We start from the raw sequence: 24,624 nt of genomic DNA, 5'->3' as shown, positions 1-24,624 counted from the left end.
TTTGTGGTTATAGAGCCTAATGTGTTGAAATACTTCATCCTAGAGGGAATAATTTTATATGTCATACTATTTAAAAAAGGGGGGTTGTCCTGTGCTGTTTTTATGCTTCCCAGCTTGAGATTTTACTTTGTAATAAGAACTCCACCACAAAAAAATGGGTTATTCAATGGTGCAATAGTACTGCACCAAACTCTAGAGGCTAAATTCAGCTCACATTAGCTTTTTGAAAGCAGACGTGTAGGCTACTTAGCAAAAGAGGGAGGGAGGGAGAGAGGAAGAGAGAGAGGGAAGAGAGGGAGAGAGAGGGAGATTCAGTGACCCCATCTCTATCTTTGACATGTATTTTAATATAATCTGTTAATTTCAAACACTTCACAAGTAGGATAGTATACCTTTTCTCCTACTGATGTGTGATCTTTGGTTTTTGTTTGTTTTGTTGTTTCTTTTTTCTTTATTGTTTTCCATTTCACATCTATAGGAATATTGAAGGTTAGAGTCCAATTCTAATTTTTATTTGCTTGTTTTTTTTTGTTTTGTTTTTGATATGTATTATTCCTTTAAGATTGTAGGAAAAGAGTAGAATTTAGTAATCTTGTCATCCAGACATCAGAGTGACCTCAGTTAAAATAAATTTTCTTCTTCTTCTCATCTCTGAATTTTGTTCCTGGATGCCACGACAACTTGTGATTTTGACAGCTTGATGAATACGTAGTGCCTTATAGGTTTATAGGTGAATCAAAGTAATTACCTGCCTCTTACACTATACTGTAAACACGTATTTTGGAGGGTCCTGAGGTCAGCACCAGGAACAGCTCTTACTCTTCTTGAGATATAATCCTGCTGCTGTCAGTCTGCAACCTCATCTCCCCCTGACTTCAATAGGCATTATCAACATGTATTTCAGTAAAGAGAACTGTACTGGGCTCTGTATTTAGGGAAAAATGACCTCCTTGGGGAAAAATTGCAGCATTGGATGTAGTTAACTGGCTAGTCTCCCAAGACTCCTTAGACAGATACTGAGATTCAGATTCAGTTTGCATATTAAAACACCTAAATTCAGGTGTTTTAATCTGTAAAATGAATCACAATCAAGTTGTATCCATAAGCTCAATGATTTTATCTTCATATTTCACTTCTGGATGCTCATTTCCCTGATTCTCCATAATTTGCTTATATTATTTTATTTTCCATCTCTCTGTGGAACAAACTAAATGAGGACCCTGCCCAGCTAGTTTTGCCAAGTAAGACACATCTAAAGTTAGTGCAGTTTTCAGTCCTCAAGAGCAGGTAGTTGAATCTTGTGGACAAGCATCTGGAGGTAGTGTTCTCATCTATTCTTTCTACTGCTTTTCTGATTACACTAAGAGCCGTTTAAGGCTTCCTGAATGCCTGCCTCTCCACAGCAGCTTGTACTTTTGATAATGAAACCATACATTTCATGCTCCCACAGTTGCTAGAATTGATTGGTTTGTTTCCTTTACAAAACAACAACGACAACAACAACAAAATTATAAAATAAAATAAAATAAAATAATGAAATAAAATAATAAAGGCAAATCAAAGCAAGCACAGTGAAACAAAACAAATAGAGACAACAAGAAAAACAAAAGACAGGGTTAGAATAATTCTTAATTTCTGATTGAAAGAGAAGCTCTAAGTACCATAAGTGAGTGATTACCAGGACAAGCATGAAAAAAAAAAAGTAACTGGACATAGAAGCCCATGCGAAATGAAATGTTTTATATGAGAAAAACCATTGTTAGAGTGTGTTACAAGAGTATGCCCAAACCATACGACAAAAGCAAAGCCAAACTGGAAAAATGACCACAAACAATTAATTAAAATGCACTGGAAAACTGTTGTGTATATTCTGAAAACATGCCTCATCTTTTGTTCACAAGATACGAGTACTTGAATCCATTCCAGGTTTTTGGTCGTACAGCCAAATGACTAATATGATTCTACCCCTTCTCTGCTAACCTGTAAATGACTTAAGACAGAACCCATTATTATCATAACTGAATAAACAAGAACAAAATTAAATACAGTACTCCTAGTCAGACTATTACATAATCATTTGTTTCACATTATTCTTCAAGGATCAAGAACTGATGAAGAAAAGTTCAAACGATACAATTACAACGGCTGATCACTTCAATACATATAAGATTTCTTGATTGTTTTATAAACGGTGCAACCTTTTATGTGCTTTCTCATTTTTCTTCTACAAGTACCCTAAAGACATAGTCCATGGACACAGGTATCTGAGGATACATATATTATATACATATTATATATATTATATTATTATATACATATGTTTGTATATTATTATATATTATACATATTATTATATACATACATCTGTGTTCCATACCTATATAAATACACACCTATATCTATAAATACCTTTTACACTCTTAACTGTGTTTTACAGTATGGGTTAATTTCCCATCTGCTTAGGAATTTGACATCTATTCACTCTCAAAACATCATGAAAAAATCTTTTACCATCTTTATATATGACACTGATGCTATCACAGTCCCTGGAAGTCACATATCATCAAATGGTCAAAACGTAAAGTTTCTGGACCTTTACTGTAAGTGCTAAGATGTCCAGAACTGTGCCCTGTAATACATTCTAATCCTTTGTCCAGGTAATAAGAATGTCACCAATAATTAGATCTCACAAATTCACTTTTAGAGATTTTAGTTATAGTTTATTTTGTCTGGGTGCAAGGAATGAATTTTATGAACTCCACAGGTCCCTCCAGCCTTATTTTCTGTGCTTCTGTGATTATTAAACTTTCTAAGAAATATCACCAGTAAAAGAATATTGATTATATGTATGCAAATTTTCATAGTAATTTATTGCTTCAGACAGGAGAGTAATTACCTGCCCACACATTTTATGAGCAATACCACAGAACAATTTCTCTTTCTACCAGGACTAACTTTCTAGTGAGAAGAGAGGGAGAAGGAATAACACAATTATTTCCATTTCATATATATTTTTAACCCATCTTTAAATTCTCCAAACTAGTAGTCTCCAACTTACAGCAACTTAATGCATGAAGAAACTCAGTTACTCTTGGAATTAACTCCTCATTTACAGGAGTAAGCAAAAGGAAAATGAAGATCTGCAGATTATTTTTTTTTTGTCCAATTATGGTTAAAAAAATATTTTAAATGTTTTTTCCCAAAATACCACTTAATGCAATGCCTACTGTAGTAGCTTTGATGGAGGTAGTGACTAAACCAGCAGTGTTGGAGGTTGGATGCGTATATCTGTATATTTGGAAGTTGAAATTAATATGACTGTTTCTATGCTATAAGTGGTCAGGTAGTGATGGCAGCTTCAGAACCCCTTAATAACTGCTTCCCATTTCTTCCTGTATCCTCCTAATCTTTAGACAAAGATAGATACATTACACTTTTTCACAAAGAACCTGATCCACATTCTAACAAAGGCAAGGGAATAGTCTTGTCCCTAGTGGTTCAGATTTTGTATTACTTCCACTTGGACCTGTTACCTGTGACCACTTCCTATGGTCTTCTGGGCATTTTCACCTAACACATTTAATGTATTTAAGGCATTGGAAATAATTTTGCTCAATATTGGAAATATTTTTGTTTGATTCTTCCTGGATCTCATTATGATGTTTATGGATTTTGTTTTTCTTTGCTTTACTATAGGTTGATGGGAGAGGCGTATGCTGTAGTTTACACACTATAGAGTTTAAAAAGTGTGTAAACGTATACTTTTCCTGGATTATAAGGCCTCTGGTTTCTGGCTGTGATGGCACTGGTCATTTCTTCCCAGTCTACATCTCATTCCATTTCTTCTTATTATCTCAATGCTGAAAACCTTTCCAAAATCAACCAACCGACCAACCAACCAACCAAAAAAAAAATAATAAAAAAAATTTATCCGGTTATCAGGGGAATGATCACGTTATCTCTCCATGCCTCACTAATGTATCTTTATCCTTCTTTGACATACACTCTCATTTTCACATATCAATACCATTCACATTGCCTTTTCACTTCAGGCTGTAAACTGCCCAGATCAAACCATCAATCTTTACTTTGGACTGGAAAACATCTTGCAGCTGAGAACTTACTGAACGATATAATTTACTTTAGTCTTTTATATACTGACCAAAATTCCCTAGGTGTATGCAAATCCTTAAAATAATACATTGGATTTATGCTTCAGTTATGTTTTTGCTGTTCTCTGAATACATTGTGGGCAGAATCAGAGAAGTTCATCATGAAACAGCAGACACACAATGTGTTAACATGCCTTTTAACCAGCTTTTTAAAATGTATTTATTTCCTTTGCTTCCTCCAGTAGATCATCAGGTCCCATGGGCTCTAATAAGGAATTGTTTGACTCACCACTAGAACAATTTCCAGGAGAGATTATGGAATTTGCACACTGAAAGAAATTAAGTTATTTAATTCAGTCATTTCTCATTCTCAGAAGATTTGAAGGAGTAAACAAGGAATAAATGCCTCTCAAATGTATCCACATTGGCGTCACTGTGGTTACATCAAGAACGAATTTGGCCTGAGATCTGTTATAAGTTATCTTCTACTACAGAAGTGCCTTCTCCATTTAGATAACTATTTATAAACGTTAGAAAAGCAAGAAAATGAGGACAGGAGTATAAAAATGAAGGGTCAGCTTTCTTCTGAGTTCTATTACAACTCTTGCTCTGGAGGGTCTTTAGTTTTCAATGTTATTTCTTGTGTTTGTTTTGTTTTGTTTTCAAGCTGTAAAAAGAGCAGAAAATCTTCTTACCCACAGAGCTACCATGAAACCTAAATCATTACCATTTGTAAATGCTTTTGAGAGAAGTTAATGTATGTGCAATGGAATTTAACATAAGTTCTGAAATTACCAGTCACATAGCCCTTGAGGTTGGTTGCTATTTTCAGTTGTTCAACGCCTGTCTGTTTTGTTTAGTCTATTTATCCTTTAAGAAGCGAGTCCAAATTCTTGCAAATGTCATTGATTAGGCAGCTGTTCACCTCAGGTTTGCTCTGAGTAAGTCTCATTGAAAATCCTATTTAGCTATTTTTTAAGTTCAAAGCACAGCCCCACAGTGAGAGACTGTTTCAAGGTTTATATCCCATTTTAGTCCCACTGTAGTACTGTTGCGAGATTTGTTAAAAACTGTCAAATCAAGGAAATGTTTTTTGTTGTTGTTGTTTGCTTTTGTTTTTGTTTTTCCATTTGTGTCAGAGCAGATTTGAAATCCTGAATTTATTTCTGGGAAACGTTAATGCTCAGAAGACCTGCTACCAAATCCTCTTAATTTCTTCTCCCATACAGCCCCATCCTCTCTCTATTTCCAAAGGAATACAAATTCCAAAAACACCAAAAAGACATAACAAGAAAATTATTTTCTCTGTGTCCATGGCAATGAGTGAATCCCATTGATCTTTACAGATGTCTTCTTCATAGGCCCATAAATATTACAATGGGCCAAATATCAACTGCTCTACATGTGTGGCAAAAGTAGCAATGAACTCTTATACAGCTTGGAAAGAATCTTTGCTTACAGCTGTAGTTGAAAGCTAGGGTTCATTGTGAGGCATGTTAATACTTGTGAAAAATTAGCATGCATATATGTTTTGAATAAAAAGTTTAGAGACCTATATTTCTACCCAGCTCCTCCACTAACACAGACAAAAATAGTCTTAGTTAATACTGTTAACTGAAACATTTCTAAAAGATAGGAAACAGTTTGTAGTGCTCCATCCCGTTGTCCTTAGTTAATCATTAGTTTTAGGCAGGTTGTATGTGTGAAAGAGATGAACCATTTGGGCAGGATCTGACAGAAGAAGGTAATGCTTTATAGAAGCACACAACTTTCTGGTTCTTATTCCTTTGTTTTCTTCTCAAACTTTGTCTAACTCTGTAGCCAGTATTTTTCCTATCTTTTTCCCAGAAACGACTTTGATCCTAGTGATTTAAGGATTAAGATTAACAACACTGTGATGTACACAAAGCCTTCTAGGCACCGGTGGAATAGGCTGTCTTTTCCCCTCTCTCTCAGCTTAGAAAATTAATGGAAGACGGAGTTGATAAAGACAACTGCATTATCTCTGCTTCTCCTAAGAAAGGAGGGAAGTGAGTCAGAATGGTGTGGTGGTAGGGCAGGGTGATGATAACCATTTTGGCTGCCACCAGCAATAAAAGGAACGAGGGGTACCAGCTGCTGCCAGGCAAGGCTGCCTCCAGCAGTAACCCATGATCTCACATTACACATGACCTGAGTGATGCCAGATCATCCACAGCTGGTGAGCTTGGCACTGGGTCAGGTTTTGGCAGCTTGGAAGTGTCATTCTGTACTCCAGCAGCACTGGAATAAAATCTCCTAATTTTCTGACTAATTTCACAAAGTTTTTCTGCCTCCAGAGTAGCAAAATGGTGACTCTCACAGATGAATAACCAATCCCTTTTAAAGGAATTTAAATAAAACCTCTCAATTTCCCAGATAATTGGCTTTTTACTCCCCTGTATAATTAGATGAAGAAATGTTCCAAAGATTTTGCCAAACGGAAGTTTCCCTTTAAAATGCTCCAAAGCTCACCTAAGGCCAATTGGTTGGCAGCACTTAAAGGATTTTTGAGATTTTCTTGGATGAGGTTTTCTTGGCTGGTAACAATGCAAGAAAAGTAACAAACATGAACTTAGAATAAATATCCTGTGATCAAAAGAAATAAACAGCTTTAGATGAAGAAAATAGTTTTATATCTTTCCCATTATAGATAACATAGAATAACAGATAGAATCATAGAATATACTGGTTGGAAGGGACCCACAAGAATTATCAAGTCCAATAGCTTCTGTCATTTAAAGGCTGATCTTTGCCATGTATAAAATGTTCAAAGAATAATAATAATAATTTGGCATTAGCCTTTCCTGTTTAGATGTATTTCACAGGAGATCATAGATGGAGACAAGACATAGACAAGACCTTTCACTGTCATGAAGACAGTAGTTCTAATGGATGAATTGCTGGACAAATGAAGAGATCTTGGTTTTCTTTTCTCCTCTGAGACAGATCACGGTCTAACAGTGGTTAGTGTGTGTATTTGTATGTACTTGTTTCCCTATGTAAATAGTACGAATAACGATAGAGTTCTGATTTATAATTTGTGTAGCTTGCTCCTAAGATATATCAAGAAAGTGAATCAAACTGCTTGAGTAATGCAGAACAGCCAAAGCAGGTGAAAACCTCCATGATGAACACGGGAAAAAAAAAAAAAAAAGAAAAAAGAAAGAAAGAAAAAAAAAGACTAGCTTCTAGTTCTGAAGAACACAATTTAGGTTTGGCAAATGCAAGGCATATGCACTTCATCTCTTGCAAGCTAAAGCCTGCCATCTTCATCTTGTTGTTTTCTGCTTCTGTGCTATAAGACCCACTGTTATAGTCAAAGAAAGCCCATTCTTTCTGTTTATTTCACTTCTAGTTCTTAATACAGTCTAGAATTAACTTGATAGATAAAAAGTAAAGCATCTCAAATCGTTTTTTTCCGATGTTCTGTTTCATAAATTAAGCCAATATTTTTTATAGGTTATCTGAAAACAGTGTTTCACTCAGGAATTTTTAGATCTCTGTAAATATCATCCTGTAAAACAACTAACTTTACTGATAATGACATACCAGTAGAAAATATTATCATAGTTTATACAGTTATCACTATATAAACAATAGATTTAAAATAGTCAAAAAAGAGATTGTAAATATTAAAACAAAACAAAGAAATATTAAAAAAAAAAAAGATTTAAAATGAAACAGTGTTGCATTTATGCCAGGAGCAGCAGTTATCTAGAGAAAGGCAATGGAAAATGTTAATGTGGGCAAACTGCTGGTAGGTGTGAACACAGTTTATTTTTCTTCCTATGCAGCCCTAGTGGAGTGACTCGGATGATAAGTATGGAATTCTTATGCTCTGAATACAGATTTTTAAAGCCTAAGATTAGGCTTTCTCTTGGTGCCTGTTCTAATCAGTAGCAGAAAACAGGCATTCCAGAGGATAATTTATCTTAGAAACCCTACAGCAGTGCCCTCTGGAGGTGTCTGTTTTTTTTTTTTTTTGTTTTTTTTTTCATGCGCTATAAAATAGGTGTAGCTCATATTTACATATTTAACATTTATATTTTGAAGTGAATGAATGCCATGATAGACAAAACAAGGTGCTTCTTGCTACAGCAGTAGGAAAATTTGAATAAAGGTAGAAATTCTTGGTATAATAGCTGGTCTGGGTGGCATATGCTGTATCAGTAAACATTGTTCAAATAATGCCAGGAGCTATGAGAAATAGTAACTGGGAAGGGGAAAAAATGTTTTTCTCTGCTGGGCTTCCCCAGCAGAGCTTTTTCTGGGCTTTTTCTTGTACTATGTCTTTCAATTCCCCTTTGTATGTCAGACATTTTAAGGAAGGAATGACTTTATGTATTTATTTATTTTTCTACTTGCAAATGATCAAGTATTTTCTTTTCCAACATAGCATATCTTCCGTTAGTATTTTTTTCCCTCCTTTGTAGCTTTTTCTGGAATTTCCATTGTTTTTTATTTTCTACTTTCTTATGTCCTGGGCTTTCAAAAAGAAACTATTGAATCTGACTGTTATGATTTTTCTGCCTAAATTGAAACACCTGCAGAGACACCATTTCTGCAATAGGAGCTCCTATAAGGTAATTCTACTTTGAAATGTCAATCACTTTCGGAAATCCAGGTCTCATACCCAGGCCTTGCTTAAACTTTTATTTATTTTGGTATTTACCTAGATTTATGAAAGAACAGGAAGCACCTATCTCATATTCCCCCTCTCTCCGAAGGGCTTTATATGTAGTATGCCCTTTAAAAGTTATTGTGCATCACATAATTCAGTTTAATATACTGGCTTGTAACATTATGTTTTCTTTGATATTACTTTTCTGAAGGCAATATGACCTTGAATGTGACATTTTAAACTAATAAATGAGAAAAAGAGCTGAAACTAAAAGTGAACATTGTAAGCCAAATGGATTGACTTTCACCTCAAGCCTTCATTTCCATACATGAAAAAAATATAAAAATATCACATTTATGTATTTATATTTTTTTCTTAATATTCCAAGGAAACAAATTTTATGCAAATGTGTTAACTATTACCTTTTGTCTGTGTATTGGCCCATTAACCCCTTTGCCCATTGTCTTGTCATTTCTTTTTTCACACCCTCACTTCAGCCAACAATTTTAAGGTCTCTGAATAAATCAGCAATACTTGTCAGAGAAGTAGTAGTGTCAGAGCTGCAAATTCCTATATGTTTTGTGAAAATGGTGTGCTGATTACAAGGAAGATGTCAAAATGAGTATTTTCACAGAGAGGGGCCAGGTAAGACCGACTTAACAATTTTAAGAGGACTGAATGATTTCACAGAGATTTAGTCCACAGACCTTGCCATCCAAAAGCACATCTCTGCATTTGCACCTTCTCCTGCCAAAAAATATATGTCAGAAATGAGCAGTTATGTTCCATTAGGGAAAGAATGAGGAAATGGGAGGGTGTTGCAGATACAATAAAGAGCATGTAACTATAGAGAGTGTGAACGAGAGTATTGCAGAAGAGGCACCATGAGGTAATAGGACACAGATGTATGGAAAAAGAACAGTTTGCACACAGTCCTGGTGACGGTGACTCCATATTGGATGAAAATAGCAGGCAGCCAATTTAAAGTAAGGTCCTTTCCTTGAAACTGGGGAAGTTTAGCCACGGGACCGCCTGAAATCTGTTGTTATATCTAGCCACTATCAAAACTGGGACTGTAAAGAGCTCTTGACAGAGGTGAGGAAGAAGATAAAGAAAGCCAAGCTATTTTCAGAAGAGCTCTTTGTCACTGCTATTCTGTCAGCATAGCTTTGGATTATTTATTTATTTATTTATTTTCTATCTCTTGTTCATACACTTCAGCGAGGAAGAGAGAATTTCAGCTGCCAGAAGTAGCAAGGAAGAGAGAAAACATCTTGCTCCAAGAGGCTTAATTTAAAGCTAAGGAGAGGAACAAGACTTGTGTGACCCTCCAAGGAGGGAAGATGACTGGAATGGTTTTAGTGCTAGGCATAATCTTAAAATTACATCTGAAGACTGGAAAATGATAAAAATACATAGTTTTCTCCTTGCTATGAAATTTGGCTTTTCTCTTGTAGAGCTGTTCCTTTTCAGTTGTTGCCAAGTCAGATCCATCCTTAGGAATGTGAAGCATCACCATCAGTTTCAATAATATTGAATTGCAGCTTAGCTTTCATGAGCTTCATATGAAATTTATATGAAACATATTGTTCTTCAGCTGAAATCAGAACCCCACTTCTTCAGTATTTAACAGTCACAACAGAAGGTGAACACTGCCACAAGGAGCTTACAGTTAAACACTTTTTTCCTCACACTTTTACAAACAGAAGCTTGAGATAAAGATGTGGGGATTGACCAAGTGGTTTTCCATAAGCAGCCGTTGTGGTTTACCTGTGGTTCGAGTTGCTTGGGAAGTATATAGCTATGCTGGCATCATTCACAGCCTGCAGTAACATGTTTCAGCCCTCACCTAGACTTCTTCACTCAGGGTAGGAAGGTGGCTAAGGCTGCATTGCTACTGGTCAGCTCTGTGCCCAGAAGGCTATTGGTTCATGTCTAATCCAAAAGACCACATAGACCCTATGGGGAATATAAACTTTAGCTATTTAATAGGCAGATATTTAGGATAACAGTTCTTATACTCATTCTACTGAATGTAATCAGTGGAGAGAAAGAAGTACACTTACAGAGCAATTCATCACCACTGCCATGTTAAAATGGGGTTATCCCTATCTGAAAAGTGTCTCTCCATGGACTACAGAAGAAACTTCGCTTAGCTGAGTAAGGTTAAATAGGTAAGTCTTAGCCATCTGAAATTAAATCAATCCTGACTAATTCTGTAGTCAAATTAACTACTTTGTGTTTCCTCAAAAGTCATTGACAAATGGGGCTCCCAAAGGATGAGATATCCGACTGGAGAGAAGGTAGCTAGCTAAATAAGAAGAAACACTCTTCTGCTCATGCTGTGAAGAGGGTTTAAGTAGCTTCCCTAGGTCAGATGCCAAGCTTTGCATCACTTCAGCTAGCTGAGATGAATTGAACAAAGTTTAAGGAACATTTTTTTTCTTTTTTTCTTTTCTTTTCTTTTCTTTTCTTTTCTTTTCTTTTCTTTTCTTTTCTTTTCTTTTCTTTTCTTTTCTTTTCTTTTTTCTTTTTTCTTTTTCCCTGGCACACATTAAATCTTTTTCTTTAAAATTATTTGCTGATATTCTTTATTCCTAACATGCTAAGAACCAGGAAAATTGCCCTCGTGAAGATGCACCTCCCACTTACAGCGTCTAAGGCACCTTTTTCAAAGTGAGCTTGTGTATCCCTACATCACATGGCAAAGGAGACATACCATCAGTGCCAGTGGAGAACCCTGCTGTGCAGTTTCACACTCAAGTCACATTGATTTCCATGGGCAGATTTCACCCAGCAGGAGCTTGTGTCTGTACCGTGGTTTATAAATGTAAGGGGATTGTCCACACTGTCTTGTATTACATTTATTTTTTGTCATTGTTTTCTTTGCTTTTCTAAATTGTTGGTTTCAAATACAAATTTTCCAGACAGTATCAGGCAACTTTCTTAATGAATTCTTTCCAATCTTCATCACTCATCTCTTTTAATGACTTGGGCAAATTATTTGACTACTCTTTGCTTCTCTCCCTTCTCTTCCAATGTCAGCACATCAGTCTTTTCTAGCACAACAAACTTACAGCCTTTTAAATGGGGCTATATTTTAGCTATGTATGCATGGTAATATGACAATAACAAACATCTAGTATAACTGAATTTGATACATAGTGATATGAAATATTTATTCATTGTCTTCCCTATCTTTTGTGCAGTATGAGGATTTCTGCACATTTCTCTAGGTTGGTTTGCAGTATCTATTGCTATCCCAGTGTTTAGAAGACAACTGATGTTAAAGTAATAAAAAATAAGAAAGCTTTCCCTCTTTCTACCAAAGCCATTTAATTTAAGTAAGCAAGGCTAGCAGGTGGTTATCAGAAGATCTTATTAGCCACTTTGATTGTTTCTAACACCTCTTGTAAGCAAATGTCTCATTACCATGGATATTTACACGTGCTTTACTTTTGTACAGATTGCCATTCATCGGTGAACTATAAACCTATTACTAGTCATCTTCAGATTTAGAAGGTAAATACAGTTTCTCCTGTGTGGACAAAATGTAGCTATCAAAGACAGTAAAATCTAATAGTGCTCAATTTGATCTTGATTTCCATCTTTAGTACACTGACTGTGCCACTGAACTTTTCAAAAGCCCGTCTTCAAGCCTTTTGGAGATATTCAATTCAATCACAGTATTCATAAAATGAGATCCTCATCTGGTGATGGAAACAACCTAGCATAGGAGTGGAAGAAAGGGATAAGGAGAGGGAAATGTATTCATTTTTTTCCCAACTCCTGTGGTGATTTAATGACCAATTTTTTAGTAATATTCTGGTGGGTCTGGAAAAGCTGAAAGACTTTTAGATAATAGGATGAGAATGTTACATGGCTATTAATTTATTTTATGTAATCTGATGCTACATCCTTTAATTTGAAAGAAGGTTTATCGAATGCTTATAATATGGAATCAGTATAACATTGTTGTTTGACACTGACCTAATTCTTCAAACACTACAACTCATAACTGTCCTATTTACCACACATGGTAGTATCTGGCTCATATTTTGTGAGATAACATAGGACTTGATTCCCTGCTCCTGAAGCTGATAGAAAAAATATACAAAGCCCAGTCCTGTGAAAATACATCCTCCATTGATGTCTATCTCATACTATCACACAAGTTGATAAAGCCCACGCTGTGTAAAGCAGTTGATCACCCAACCCTCATTATACTGTACTTCTCCTAGTCTGAAAGTATGACACTTTGAAGTATTATCTGCTTTTATTGAAGATCTTATTTTCCCTGGCACATAGTCAAAGAGAAAGTATATCAAGAGAAAACCACTTAGAAAAGTGTGGCACTTGCAGCTTTTAACAGTTGATAAGATTATGTGCTTGATTTCAACATCAAATGCAAAGAAATCATGGGGATATTTAGATTTAGTCTTTCTTTATTTTCCTGCTGAGGTAGAAGATGATCCCCATTTGAGATTCCTTCACTAAGTCATATTGTATGTTAGTGGGAAATTTGAGAGATATTTCTGAGTTTTTCTGTATACTGTGTAAGTTTTTAGGTTTATGAGCTACTAAGATGGTGACTTCAGGTTTACCAAATTACAGGAGTCATGCATAGAAAGCTGCTCCTTAAAAACCAGTCATAATTTGTCATGTTTCTGATGCATAAGACCTGACTTCTTCCTATGTCCTAAAAGACGAAGCCTCCCATCCCCAACCTCATCACCTCCTATTTCTGCATGCTTCTTTTCTGGCTGTGTTTTGATTTTATGTCAAGTATGTCCATGCTTTGTTTCTGGTAAGATTAAAACCTACATGTGTGAGCAGGTAGGAAACAGTGGGAAGCTTTCACCTAGTTCCTGACGTAAGGAATAGAGAGCCGAAATAGAGCCAGATCTATATAATGACTGGAAATTTGAAATAGAAATGTTCAGGTTAGAAATACAAGGCACAATCTTGTAATAAGAGGTCAGTTATTCACCACTCAGTTTCTTAATTCAAGGCTTGCTCCCTCAATGGTTGTTAAGGGCCTGATTCTGCCTTTAGCAAGAAATCACTACAGGTAGAATTGTCTTTCTGATATTTTGAGTTTATATGCTCTAGAGCAGAGTGCTGAAAAAACAGTGAATGATGTTATGATGGGTCTTTACTAATGGAGTAATTTTTAATTCTAAACCCAATATTTTCCTGAGAGAATGAACAACATGGAAGAGATTATCTTCCCTCACATATCCACAAAAAGCAGTTTTAGGAGGAAGCAGAATCTGTTTTTCAGTTTCCAGTCACCTTCCTAAGTCAAATTCCCCAAAGCGCCAGTATCCAACCTTTGACAAAGATTAGAGTCTGCAGAAATTCACAGACTTGAAATTGAAAATAGGATCCACAAAAGAAAAAACAAAAACAAAAACTTTAGATTTATAGATATAACAAAACACTATTGAAAGACAGCTAAAAGGTGGTAGATTCCGTGCTCAAGGGAAAATTCATTCCTGACATACACTGGAGTGATTTAATTGGGACTAGGAAACAACATTTTTTTGCCAGGTTAGAGTCTGTCCATTATAGTACCATACAACTATATCATACTTATGCTTTTCTTATCAGTACAAATTATTCTTTTCCAGGAAAAACTTAGAAAATAATATTTATCATTCTAACCAAGTGCACATTTGAGGATAGAAGAAGAACCAACAATAAACTATTATGATTGTTAAAAAAAAAAAAAAAAGTGGATTTGCACCATAATGTGTCTTTTGTTCCCCTCTCTTCTATAGGTTGCCCAGGAATGTGGGACAATATTACATGCTGGAAACCTGCAAGTGTGGGTGAAATTGTCTTTGTCAAGTGTCCTGCATTGTTCAGATTTATCATCTCTGAAGATGGTAAAGTATTTTCTCCATGTTCTTTGCTTCTGCGTGGCCAGCATGACTATAAAATCAGACTTAACTGCTCAATTTAAAGGGAAAACAAAAACTCTTCAGTGGCCTAGGGTTGGTTGAGTTTCAATTCAAAAGCACGCAGTAGAAAAATGGGATATGTGTGTGTAGATGTGTGTGCATGTTTTGGGATCTGGGGGAGAGATGTGTGGAAAAAAATCTTCACAGATTATATATCAATAAAATATCACCAGGTCTAATTGTTACAGGGGATGTTCTGCCCTTGGGTCTCCACAGAGATTAAAGAGACCTGACACCGTGTGAAGGTCTTGGACAACTAGTCATCTCAATTCAAATTTATTTTAGAAAATAACTAGAACTCAGACCTGGGTTCTGCTCATGCTTAAGGAGAACACAGGCTTGAAATGATTAATGCAAGGAGCTCCCCTCTTGGAGGTCCAGTGAAAGTTCAGTGAGAATTAAAAATTCCTGAAGAGATGCAGAAGTTCCATCATGTCTTTTTGTGGTCTGTAGAAATAAGATGTCAGCATCCTACTGCCCCTTGCAACTGGCACCAGCAACCAAGCAAGCAAACAAAAGTAAATAAAAGATTGGAAACTTGCCCAGGTTGCAATGTGGTGAAATGAAATATTTCTGCTTCCAGCATGCATTGCTTCCTGTCAGAGTTGTCCCTCATCTTGCAGAATATACTGCTTATGGCCAGCCAGGCTGGTTCCTTTTTCTCTTTTCTCTCTTTTCCCAACTACTTTAGGCTTGAACCAAAAGCCCCATGAACTCATGCTTGATAACCAAACCCTATCAGACACTTGGCTTCAATCCATACACAAGCCAGCCCCTGCTGCCCAACTAGGTGCTATTAATATGAGAACCTATGTTATTAGTAGCAATAGTATTTACTTATTATTAATATTATTTAGTGTATTTTAATGGTGAGTGAGTCTGTTCAAGCTACTGTTTGTGTGATACCAAAACCCCCTTATCTTTTCTTATATATGTATATCTTATCTTTTCTATATATATAAGTATATATATATTCACATATATATATATATATTAACTGTGAAATACTTGAAAATTTGCTGAGTAAAAATGAGAGGGTATGGAGAGGAGGAAACACCTATTAAGATGTTCACAGCAGGTTTATAGATTTATTAGATGATCTCTTGAAATTTCTTTATTTTTTTCATGATGCAATGAAATGAGCTTCCCAGGTGAATGACTGAGGGTGGCAAAGTCCTCCTATCAGAGTTAGCTAACAACAAGCCTTTGTTGGTAATTAACAGTTTTTTCCATCTCCCCTCAGCACCCATCTAGCCTAGCATGGATCACTTAATTAGCACCTTCCATTGAAGTAAAGGTTCACCATTTTCTCTCTGGGATCCTTCTTCCCAAAGATTATTTTGCCAATGAATTATTCATATCTAATGTTGAGTACAAAATTCACCTTCTCAGTGTTGCTACATGCAGAACATGATTTTGGGGAGACAGTTAATGTTTCATACACAGCTCCAGGACTGAAGAAATCCCCACCTTTAAATACAACCATTTGAACTCATCTAGACACAGAAGAAAATGTCAATACTCTTGTGAAATGGAGAGGAATTTAGGAGTGATCACCACCTCACTAAAAATACCCATATGAAATTCAAATGCCTTCTCTAGATTAGTTCACTGGACTCCATCTTTAATTAATGGAAAGAAAATAACAGAAAAAGACCAACAGAAGACAATGTATGTCATTTCAAGAAACATGAGGTAAATCACCCTTTGGAGATATCTCTTTATCCAGCAAGTACTAAAGACAACTCACATAAACAAGGCACCTAATTTTTGAAGGGAGAAAGATAAGTCCCTCTTTAAATTATAAGATAGAAAAATAAAGTTATTACTATAATATTATGTGCTTCAATTATTAGCAAAGATAATTAAACATAATCTTTACTGCTGCAATATTGGTCCAGTATTGATTCAGTGGGTACAATGACTCTTACTGAACCGCCATAGTCAACCATAAGACAAAAAAAATAACACACAGGTATTCATGAGGTTTTGTATCTAGCATGGGAAAGGAAATATTCTTCCATCTTTCAGGGTTGTTTTTTTGTTTGTTTTTTCACTTCTTCATAATTTTGTCATCAATTTTTGTCATTCAACCTGACTGTCAAACCAGTTCTGGTCATCCTTTGAGCAGGATACACATTCAGCCAAAAGTTTTTGCAATCCAGTTATCAGTGATGTTTGCAGCCTGCAGACAAAATACGTTTATGTTGTTTATTGTGCATCAACAGATGGCTGATCTGCTGTTATCTTCTGATAAAACTGCAGGAGGCCTGCTGCTCAAGGCGAAATTTGCTCTCCAAATTTCTGTTAGGACCCCTCCTTTCTGGTGGCTTTTAATCTGCTTCCCCCCCATATCCTCAAGATAAGCACGGTAACATAGGCAGAAATTTTCAATTTTTCTCTCCCTCTCTGTCTCTCTTTTTTTTTTTTTTTTTTTAAATGCAATGCTCAGATATTACTAGTTTGATTGTATGGAGAGTGATGCCATGTGCATCTACAGTCTAGGAAATCTTAGACAATCTCTGACAATCTGTCAACAAACCTCTGCAGCAGACCTTTTCACTGCTCTTTTTTATTTCAAGGAATATCTCAAATGCTTCTCATTTTATCCCCACAAAAATAGTGCCTTCTCACTTTTATTGATGAAATTTCTTTTCTATGGTGCCCTCGTTTCTGAAGTAATTATGGCACTCTCAACGCTTCTGAGAAACCATCTAGTCTGTCTCCCTCCTCAAAGTCGGGCCAGCGCAGTGTTATTTATTCCATTATTCCATCACATAACTAACCTTTTAAATGGAAAATCTTCTCCTATATATATATAAAACATATATATATATATATTTTTGAAAAGTAATATACATTTTAGAAAAATAAAAATATTTCTTTATATAAAAATGAAATGCTGTACCATAACAAAAAACTGTAAATTAAATGTCTGAAATAATATTTTTAAATATTTGCCTAGGATTTACAGCCTGGTTTGTATATTGTACTTCACATTTGGCCTCTAACAGGGTGATAGTATGACCCTAAGGGAAGAGTAGTCAGTCCAGTGTAAATATATGTCCTTCTTTCTTTATCTCCTTAAGGGACCACTAATAAAAGTGACAGCTGTTACCGCTTGTAGTGGTGGGTTTGAGGGGGTTTTGGACGTCTGTTCAGTAGGAACAAAACCGAGATTCATAATTCATTATATAAACAAATAAACATTTAATCTGGAGTAGTTTGAAACCTCTGCAGGCCTGACTGGATTTGCACTAGTGACCCCAAGGTGGAAATATCTACATCCGTAATCACTCTCTCGGGTGAATCAGCACGGGTTTTCAGTATCATTACTGCTAATTTTAATTAACCAAGTATATTTGCTTCAAGGAGGGTTTAATGAAAAAAGTCACATTTTATGAAGGTTCCTTAAATAAAGGATTATTAGATAACTAAAATGTTTCTAAGACATGGCTAATCACATTTTATAGATTGTTATAGTGTTCTCTGGCTGCTCCTGTGTTTCTAGATTTTGTAAGTAAGCTAGGCACTGCCAATAAAATCTATTAATAGCATACTCATTCTTAATACAACAACATTTTTATGTGACCAAAAATATTTTTTTTACATTTTTACAAACAGTAGCAATACCTTTAATTTATACATTAAAAATATTTGTCTTATGAAGCCCCAAAGCACCTGTAGTTACAGTTGCTTGGATGACAGCAGGGAAACCATATGGGGAAATATTAATTTTAAAGAGTGGGAGGAATTTAATTCATTTGGTTTTGGATATCAGAAGTTATTTGTGTATGTCTGAACAGGTCATATGGATTTCTGGTTCAATGAATGGAAAGCAATAGGTACTTGTAGATGTTTCCTCTGACTTATCTCAAATGCTTATCTTGAGATGAATGAAGCCACTGGAGAAGTCTTGTTTGTTTGATGAATTTCAGAAAGGAATTTGGCTGTCTTGACTTGGATGTCTGATTTCCACATGCAGTAAAAAGAAAAAGAAATGGAGTCTAAAAATAAAAATTAACTAATCTAATTCCATCATCCATAGAGATGCTTTGTTGAAAAATGATTCAGAGGATCTAGTTAAAAATACCATCTCTTGCTGTTCAGAATTTGAAAATATACTCTGCTCTCATCTTCATTGTAATTGGACTGAGCAGTAACATTTGAACTGCTGTTAACATCATACAGAAATCCCAATGTTAAAATCTTTTGCAAATCTCATGCTATATAGTTGGTGACCCTTCCTTGTAAAATTTTATTTTACCTCTCTGCTCCCCTAAAATCATCAGAATTTTTCATTTCATTTCAGATGCAGATTGTGAACAAAAATATCATTCTCAAAATCTCTCCACCTGAAAAAGGCACAATGGCTCCTCAGTCTTTTTTAAGCTAGTAGGTTAAGGATTTACAGTGGGTTTTGTTCTGGAGGATTCCTAAATGTTGATGTTTGGTTGGTTGGTTTGTTATCTTTTTCATCTTCCAAATTCCCTTCTTCTATCGATTCACAATTTTATTTTCACTGCAAGACATAATTTCCATGATACTGCTTTTGTAAATTATGTTTTCTCCAGTGCCTTCCAAGTACCGCCTCCAGAGACAACCCCTCTAGCACAGAGGAAATTTAAAGTATTCAAAATTATCTTTGCATTGAAAGGAAAAACAAAAACAAACAAAAAAACAACAACAACAACAACAAAAACCATGTTAATCTGTGAAGTTGCATTTCAATGACATAGCAAAACTTACATATGTCCCCAGCAGAGTTATCTGCACTCCTGGATATAAAATGTTATGTTTTATTCTTTTTTTTTTTTTTAAATATTTTATTTTTGGGGGCAGTGGTGATATGTCTAGCAGAGGAAATCTACAGATGCCAAGGCTTTTCTTTCTTTGCCCTGCACAGCTGAGATACTCTGTAGTAATAAAACCTATAAAGCCAAATTACTCAAAGGGACCATTGAAAGAAACCCAGTAACCAGATCAGAAATGAGCATATTTTTAGATATTTGATTTGCAGTAAAAACTAATACAAATGATAATAAGCAGTTTCTGAGCATTGCCATATGCTCCACATTGAGAAACTGTCTCCTTTCACAAATCCAAATAATAAATATGATTAGCTCTTACTGCATCTTCCAGCTATTCAGAATGTTTATCCAGTACTCAGTCTAGGACAATGCCTGCTGCACCCTAAAAAAAAAAGCATGACTGCAAAGCATAGTTTACTATGTAAAACAGAGAAAATGTACCTAATTTTTACTAAATGCATAAAACATATCCCATGTTGGTAGCAGGATTAAGCGGTCTAATTAAAATTCAGTGGAATAAAGAATGCATCACAATGTTGCAGATTTTAACGGAGAATGATATTCCATCCTCACGTTTTTGAACCAAAATATTTGTTTGGCTTGCTGCTGCTCTAATAGTCATGTCTTCAGTGCTAGCCACCAATATTTATTGTCCCTGAGAACAAGGATTGGAAATCCTTGTCTATTGAAAATCAGTCTATTACTGATCTCATTAAAAACACTGAGAGTCACTCAAGTACTTTTGGCAGGAACACCAAGCCTCATATATTCTGCACTAGGGATGTAATGTTGGATTTAAGAATTCAGGGTTAACTGAACTTGGTAAATCATCCTTGTCTTTTTTCTCCTGTTTGAGTTTGCATGTTACCCCTAATCAAACAAAACTGGATGATAAGACACAGGTTAATGAGAGAGGAATTGATATTACACTTGCACATGTGGAAAGCCCTGTGTCACTTCTGGAGAAATAGTCCTGGCAGTAAAGCCTTTAATTGCTGACTGCATATTACTGTGAAAATGGTATTTAACTCCCAAACCAGGTGAAAGCAAATGAAGATTCATTGTCTTCTCAAGGTGAAAGCTGTTCTGAATATTTTTAAGTTAGTTGCTATTAGTTTGGCCTATTTTATTTTATTTTATTTTATTTATTTATTTTATTTATTTTTCATATATAAACACAAAGAAAAGCTGATTCTTAAAGATCAAAGGCCTTCTAACAAATAAAATGTATCTGGAAAGATTGTGCACTTATTTTCTACTGAAATGGAGGATTTTTTTATTTTTTTTTCCTTACTAACTAAAATTAAGGTCAGCGTTGCAGCAGCCTGAAATTGGAAATTGCATTTGCCTGTCAAATAGGCAAGGCAAAAGTTCAATGCAAAGGTCTAGATTTTCTGTTCAAATACATCTCACCCCTGGTGGGTCTTTCAGCATCCTGCATGAAAAACAGGGGAAAAATAGACTGGAAGCAGGGAGCATTCTCTGAAAAACAGACATAGACCATCCCATAGTGTTTCCATCTTGGGAATAATAATAAACCATCAGAGCTTAATTAGTCTTTGAAGAGTCCAGGACTCTGTGTATGCCTTAGTTTCATACTTCACTTTATTTGAGATCCTATGTAACAGTCAGAAGGAAGTTCAATGCAAAGGTAGCTGTTTATTTATGTATATACATACATATGTATAAACCTATATATTTAAGATAGCTAGGTAAATAGTTAGGTACTAGCTAATGCCTTTGGACAGCTTTCAAAGCCATCTGCAGATTGTACATATGTTATTGTTGCTTAGTGTTCAGAAAGTCCTAGATAGTATTTACTAGATAGCAAATCCTTTCCTACCTGTTTTCATCCCTAGGCTTTCCACAGGCATTAAAGCCATGGAATTACTTCAGTTTTTACAAAGCAAGGAGGACAAGCTATAATAAAACATGCCTCCTCTGCCACAGCATCACAGTCTATGTGCGATGCAAATGGAAATTAGAGGACGATATAGCCACCGAAGAATAATGGCCATATCTACATTTCCAATCATCTAGTTAAAGCTTCATGGATACCTTTTTTTTTTTTTTTTTTTAACAGAAAAATGACATTTTTGTCCTTTCCCAACAAATTATGGGGACAAAGGATTCTGTGTCCCTGATACTCAAACACTGAACATGACCAAGAGCAACAAGTGCTCTGAATTCTTCTGATCAATTCAGTTAAGTATCAAGTCCTTGGTCCAGTACAAGATGACATCCTGTGGTTACCAGGGAAAATCTGTAGTGCTACTCAAGGCCTTTGGCAATGTGATCAGAAAGCTAATTGGCCTTGGAGAATTCAAAAACTATGCTCTTCTGGAATGTATCCAAGGATGGAACATGCTGAGAGCTGCTAAGAAGTCTGCAGAACACTTGGACTTGCAAAAGATAATTAATACATTGAGTATCACTGTAGGTGCAACATGGACAGCTGCCTCAGCTTTTACCAGAGCCTCTGCTCTGTTGTTGTTTCTCCCCTTGACTCAAATAATTGAGAAAGGAATTCCAGTTGATTGCAATATTTTAGGTGTGGTGGGCACACATTCACTCTTGCCTTTAAGCAAGTGTTCTAATATGATTTCTTCTCTGGGACTTAATTCACAACTGATAATATACGTTGGACAATATTTCTTATTTTTTGGTTTCTTGCTTGAAAAACACCTGTTTTTCCCTGAGATATGACCCCTGCCCTTCTCTGAGCTAGGAGCCTCTTTGATAGTATTTGTGCAGATCCTGCACTCTGATGGGTACTCCTGTGACAGGCAGCCTCATAGGAAGGATACACATAATGTTTAACTGATGCCTAGCAGTTGCCATGGTGACCTCAGTCCACCGACAGTTTCATAGCCTTTGATAAGGAAGAGGAAGAAAAGAAGAAAGTCATAATGTCCCTTATGTGCTATTGATTACATCTGTACAGCAGTCCTGCCTCAGCCAGACCTATGTACAACAGCCTTTATGTTCTCCATATGTGACCTCATTGGGATTCTCCCACAATCTCCAGACGTGATTCACTGGGTCTTCATGCCTCTGTGTCATGAAACCATGTGCCCTAAAATGTGTATGGGGTACAGGACACAAGAGCTTGTATATCATCAGTTCCATCACTGTCTTTACTGCAATGTTTTGCACAAGGCAGTGGTTAACAAAGATACAGAAGGTGTCTACTCTTAATTTTCCTCTGTGTCAGTTTTCATGTTTGCTAAAAGCGGTGAACAATACCACTTCATTCTTCAGTGAATTAAGCCCTGTGTTCTCAAACTACTTTGACCAGAAAAATGGCAATATGCAGTTAATACCAAGTGAACTAACGACTCCCAACCTGTAGTTTAAAGTATTGGCTATGAGGCATGAGGCTAGAGAGACTACAACCCCCAGAAATACTGGAGGAAAGCACTTAAAAGCACTTAGCATATGGAAAGGTGTGGGATTCCGTAAGTCCACTTACTCCAAAACCTTGCCTGGCAGCCACTTCCTACAGATTCTGCTAATGAGATTGTTAAGACCTAGGAGCTGAATCACTTCCCCCCCCCCCCCCCAAAAAAAAAAAAAAATAATAAAGGTGATCTGACAGTGTGTGTGCCCACATATAGGAGTCGGCAGAGGGCACCAGACACAGCAGGCAGAGCGTGCGAGCGGTAGGAGTGAGGGGAGCTCAGAACGTCCCAGAAAGCTGCTAAGTAGACTGCTGTTCCCGACTGCGGCTTTGGCAGCCGGCTGAACAGATTGCTGGTGCATGAGAGCAGCATGCAGCAATGGGGAAGGGAGCAAAAAGGCACCGTGTGGTGGTGGATGCTGCGGAGTCGGGCGTGAGAGCTGGTTGATTTATTTCATGTTTATGTTTTTGATGTTAAGCTTCTAATCAATGCTATAGAAAACAGGGAAAAATTGGATTCCTGCCTAACCAGCTTGTCATTCACATAGCTGGACAGCACAATAACAAGTGATTTTAGGAAATGTTTTTCATAACCTATCCCTCCAACAAATAATTCTTAGATGGGAACAATAGAAATAAGGTAAAAGTGTGGGCAAGCCATTTTAGGACAGAACAGTTTTGAAGCCTTTCATTCCCCTCCATACGCTAATAATGGGCAAAGGCTGGAACAAAAGGGTTAAATGCAAGTTGTGCTCAGATAAACAAATCAATGGGAGATAAAGCAGTTGCCATGCCAGCTGACACCAAAAGCAGCCAGCACAGAGTTGGCATGTAGGAGATGATCTAAAAGGCTGCACAGAGTGCCGAGGCTCATCATACACAGGCTGTTTCTTGGCTTTAGCTTTGCCAGTCCTGCTCACTTTAAAGCAGAAGCAACAATTGCTTGCATTAAATTTCTCATACTATGGAATATAGTAATGAGGTATTTGTTCTTTTTAGGCTCAGCAAATAAAAACTGAGAAAGAAATGTAATACACATGCAAGAAATGCTCATGAAAGAATTGGGTCTTTGCTACTAACTCTTTCTAGATCCATCCCTTGGCAAAGTCATTTGAATTTAATTTTATTTTCACCTCTTCATGTAGAAAATAGAAATACGCAATATTTTCTCTGTGATTTCTCTGTTCAGTCTTTGGAAATGAAAGTTCATCTGTCTGGTAAACCTTCTTTAAAGCCTCTAAGTAGTACTGCAAATAACACCTAATTAATAATGACAGTTAAAGTACTAATGGAAGATTTGCTTTACTTCTCAAATGACAGTTTCCTATTCAAGCTGGTCAAATAGTGAATAACACTATCTGTCAATACACTGGACAAACCATCCTTTGTCAAGGATAACATTAGCTTCCTCAGGAGTTTATTGACTAATGCAGACATTATTGATTCAAAAATGGTGTTCTAAGATATTGTTTAATAGCTGCTGTTGGCACCATCTTTCTGTAGTTTGGGCTGTGCTGTTATTTAACTATGCGTGAGGAGCACTGATGTAAATCATTAATATAACCCTTAAGTTAAAATATTGATATCTAGGTTTCCAGTCAAAATGCAGGTAAAAAGGTGTTTTATTTATTCTCCAGTTCTGTGGGAATAATGTACATCTAGCCTGTTTTATAATCACCTCAGTGGGCTTCCT

The 24,624-nt window shown here is 36.1% G+C and overlaps 1 protein-coding gene across 1 annotated transcript in view; it reads left to right on the top strand.

The window, feature by feature from the left end:
• Positions 1-24,624, top strand: part of ADCYAP1R1 (ADCYAP receptor type I) — a 141,117-nt gene that overhangs the window by 74,633 nt on the left and 41,860 nt on the right. The window contains exon 4 of the mRNA XM_050708890.1: positions 14,538-14,645. Within this exon, the coding sequence (XP_050564847.1) occupies positions 14,538-14,645 (108 nt within the window). The remainder of the gene's footprint in view (positions 1-14,537; positions 14,646-24,624) is intronic.

Source organism: Cygnus atratus, chromosome 2 (genome assembly GCF_013377495.2).
Source record: "Cygnus atratus isolate AKBS03 ecotype Queensland, Australia chromosome 2, CAtr_DNAZoo_HiC_assembly, whole genome shotgun sequence".
Taxonomy (NCBI): Eukaryota; Metazoa; Chordata; class Aves; order Anseriformes; family Anatidae; genus Cygnus; species Cygnus atratus.
Note: the sequence above shows the minus strand (reverse complement) of the source record. Positions and strands in the feature narration are given on the sequence as shown.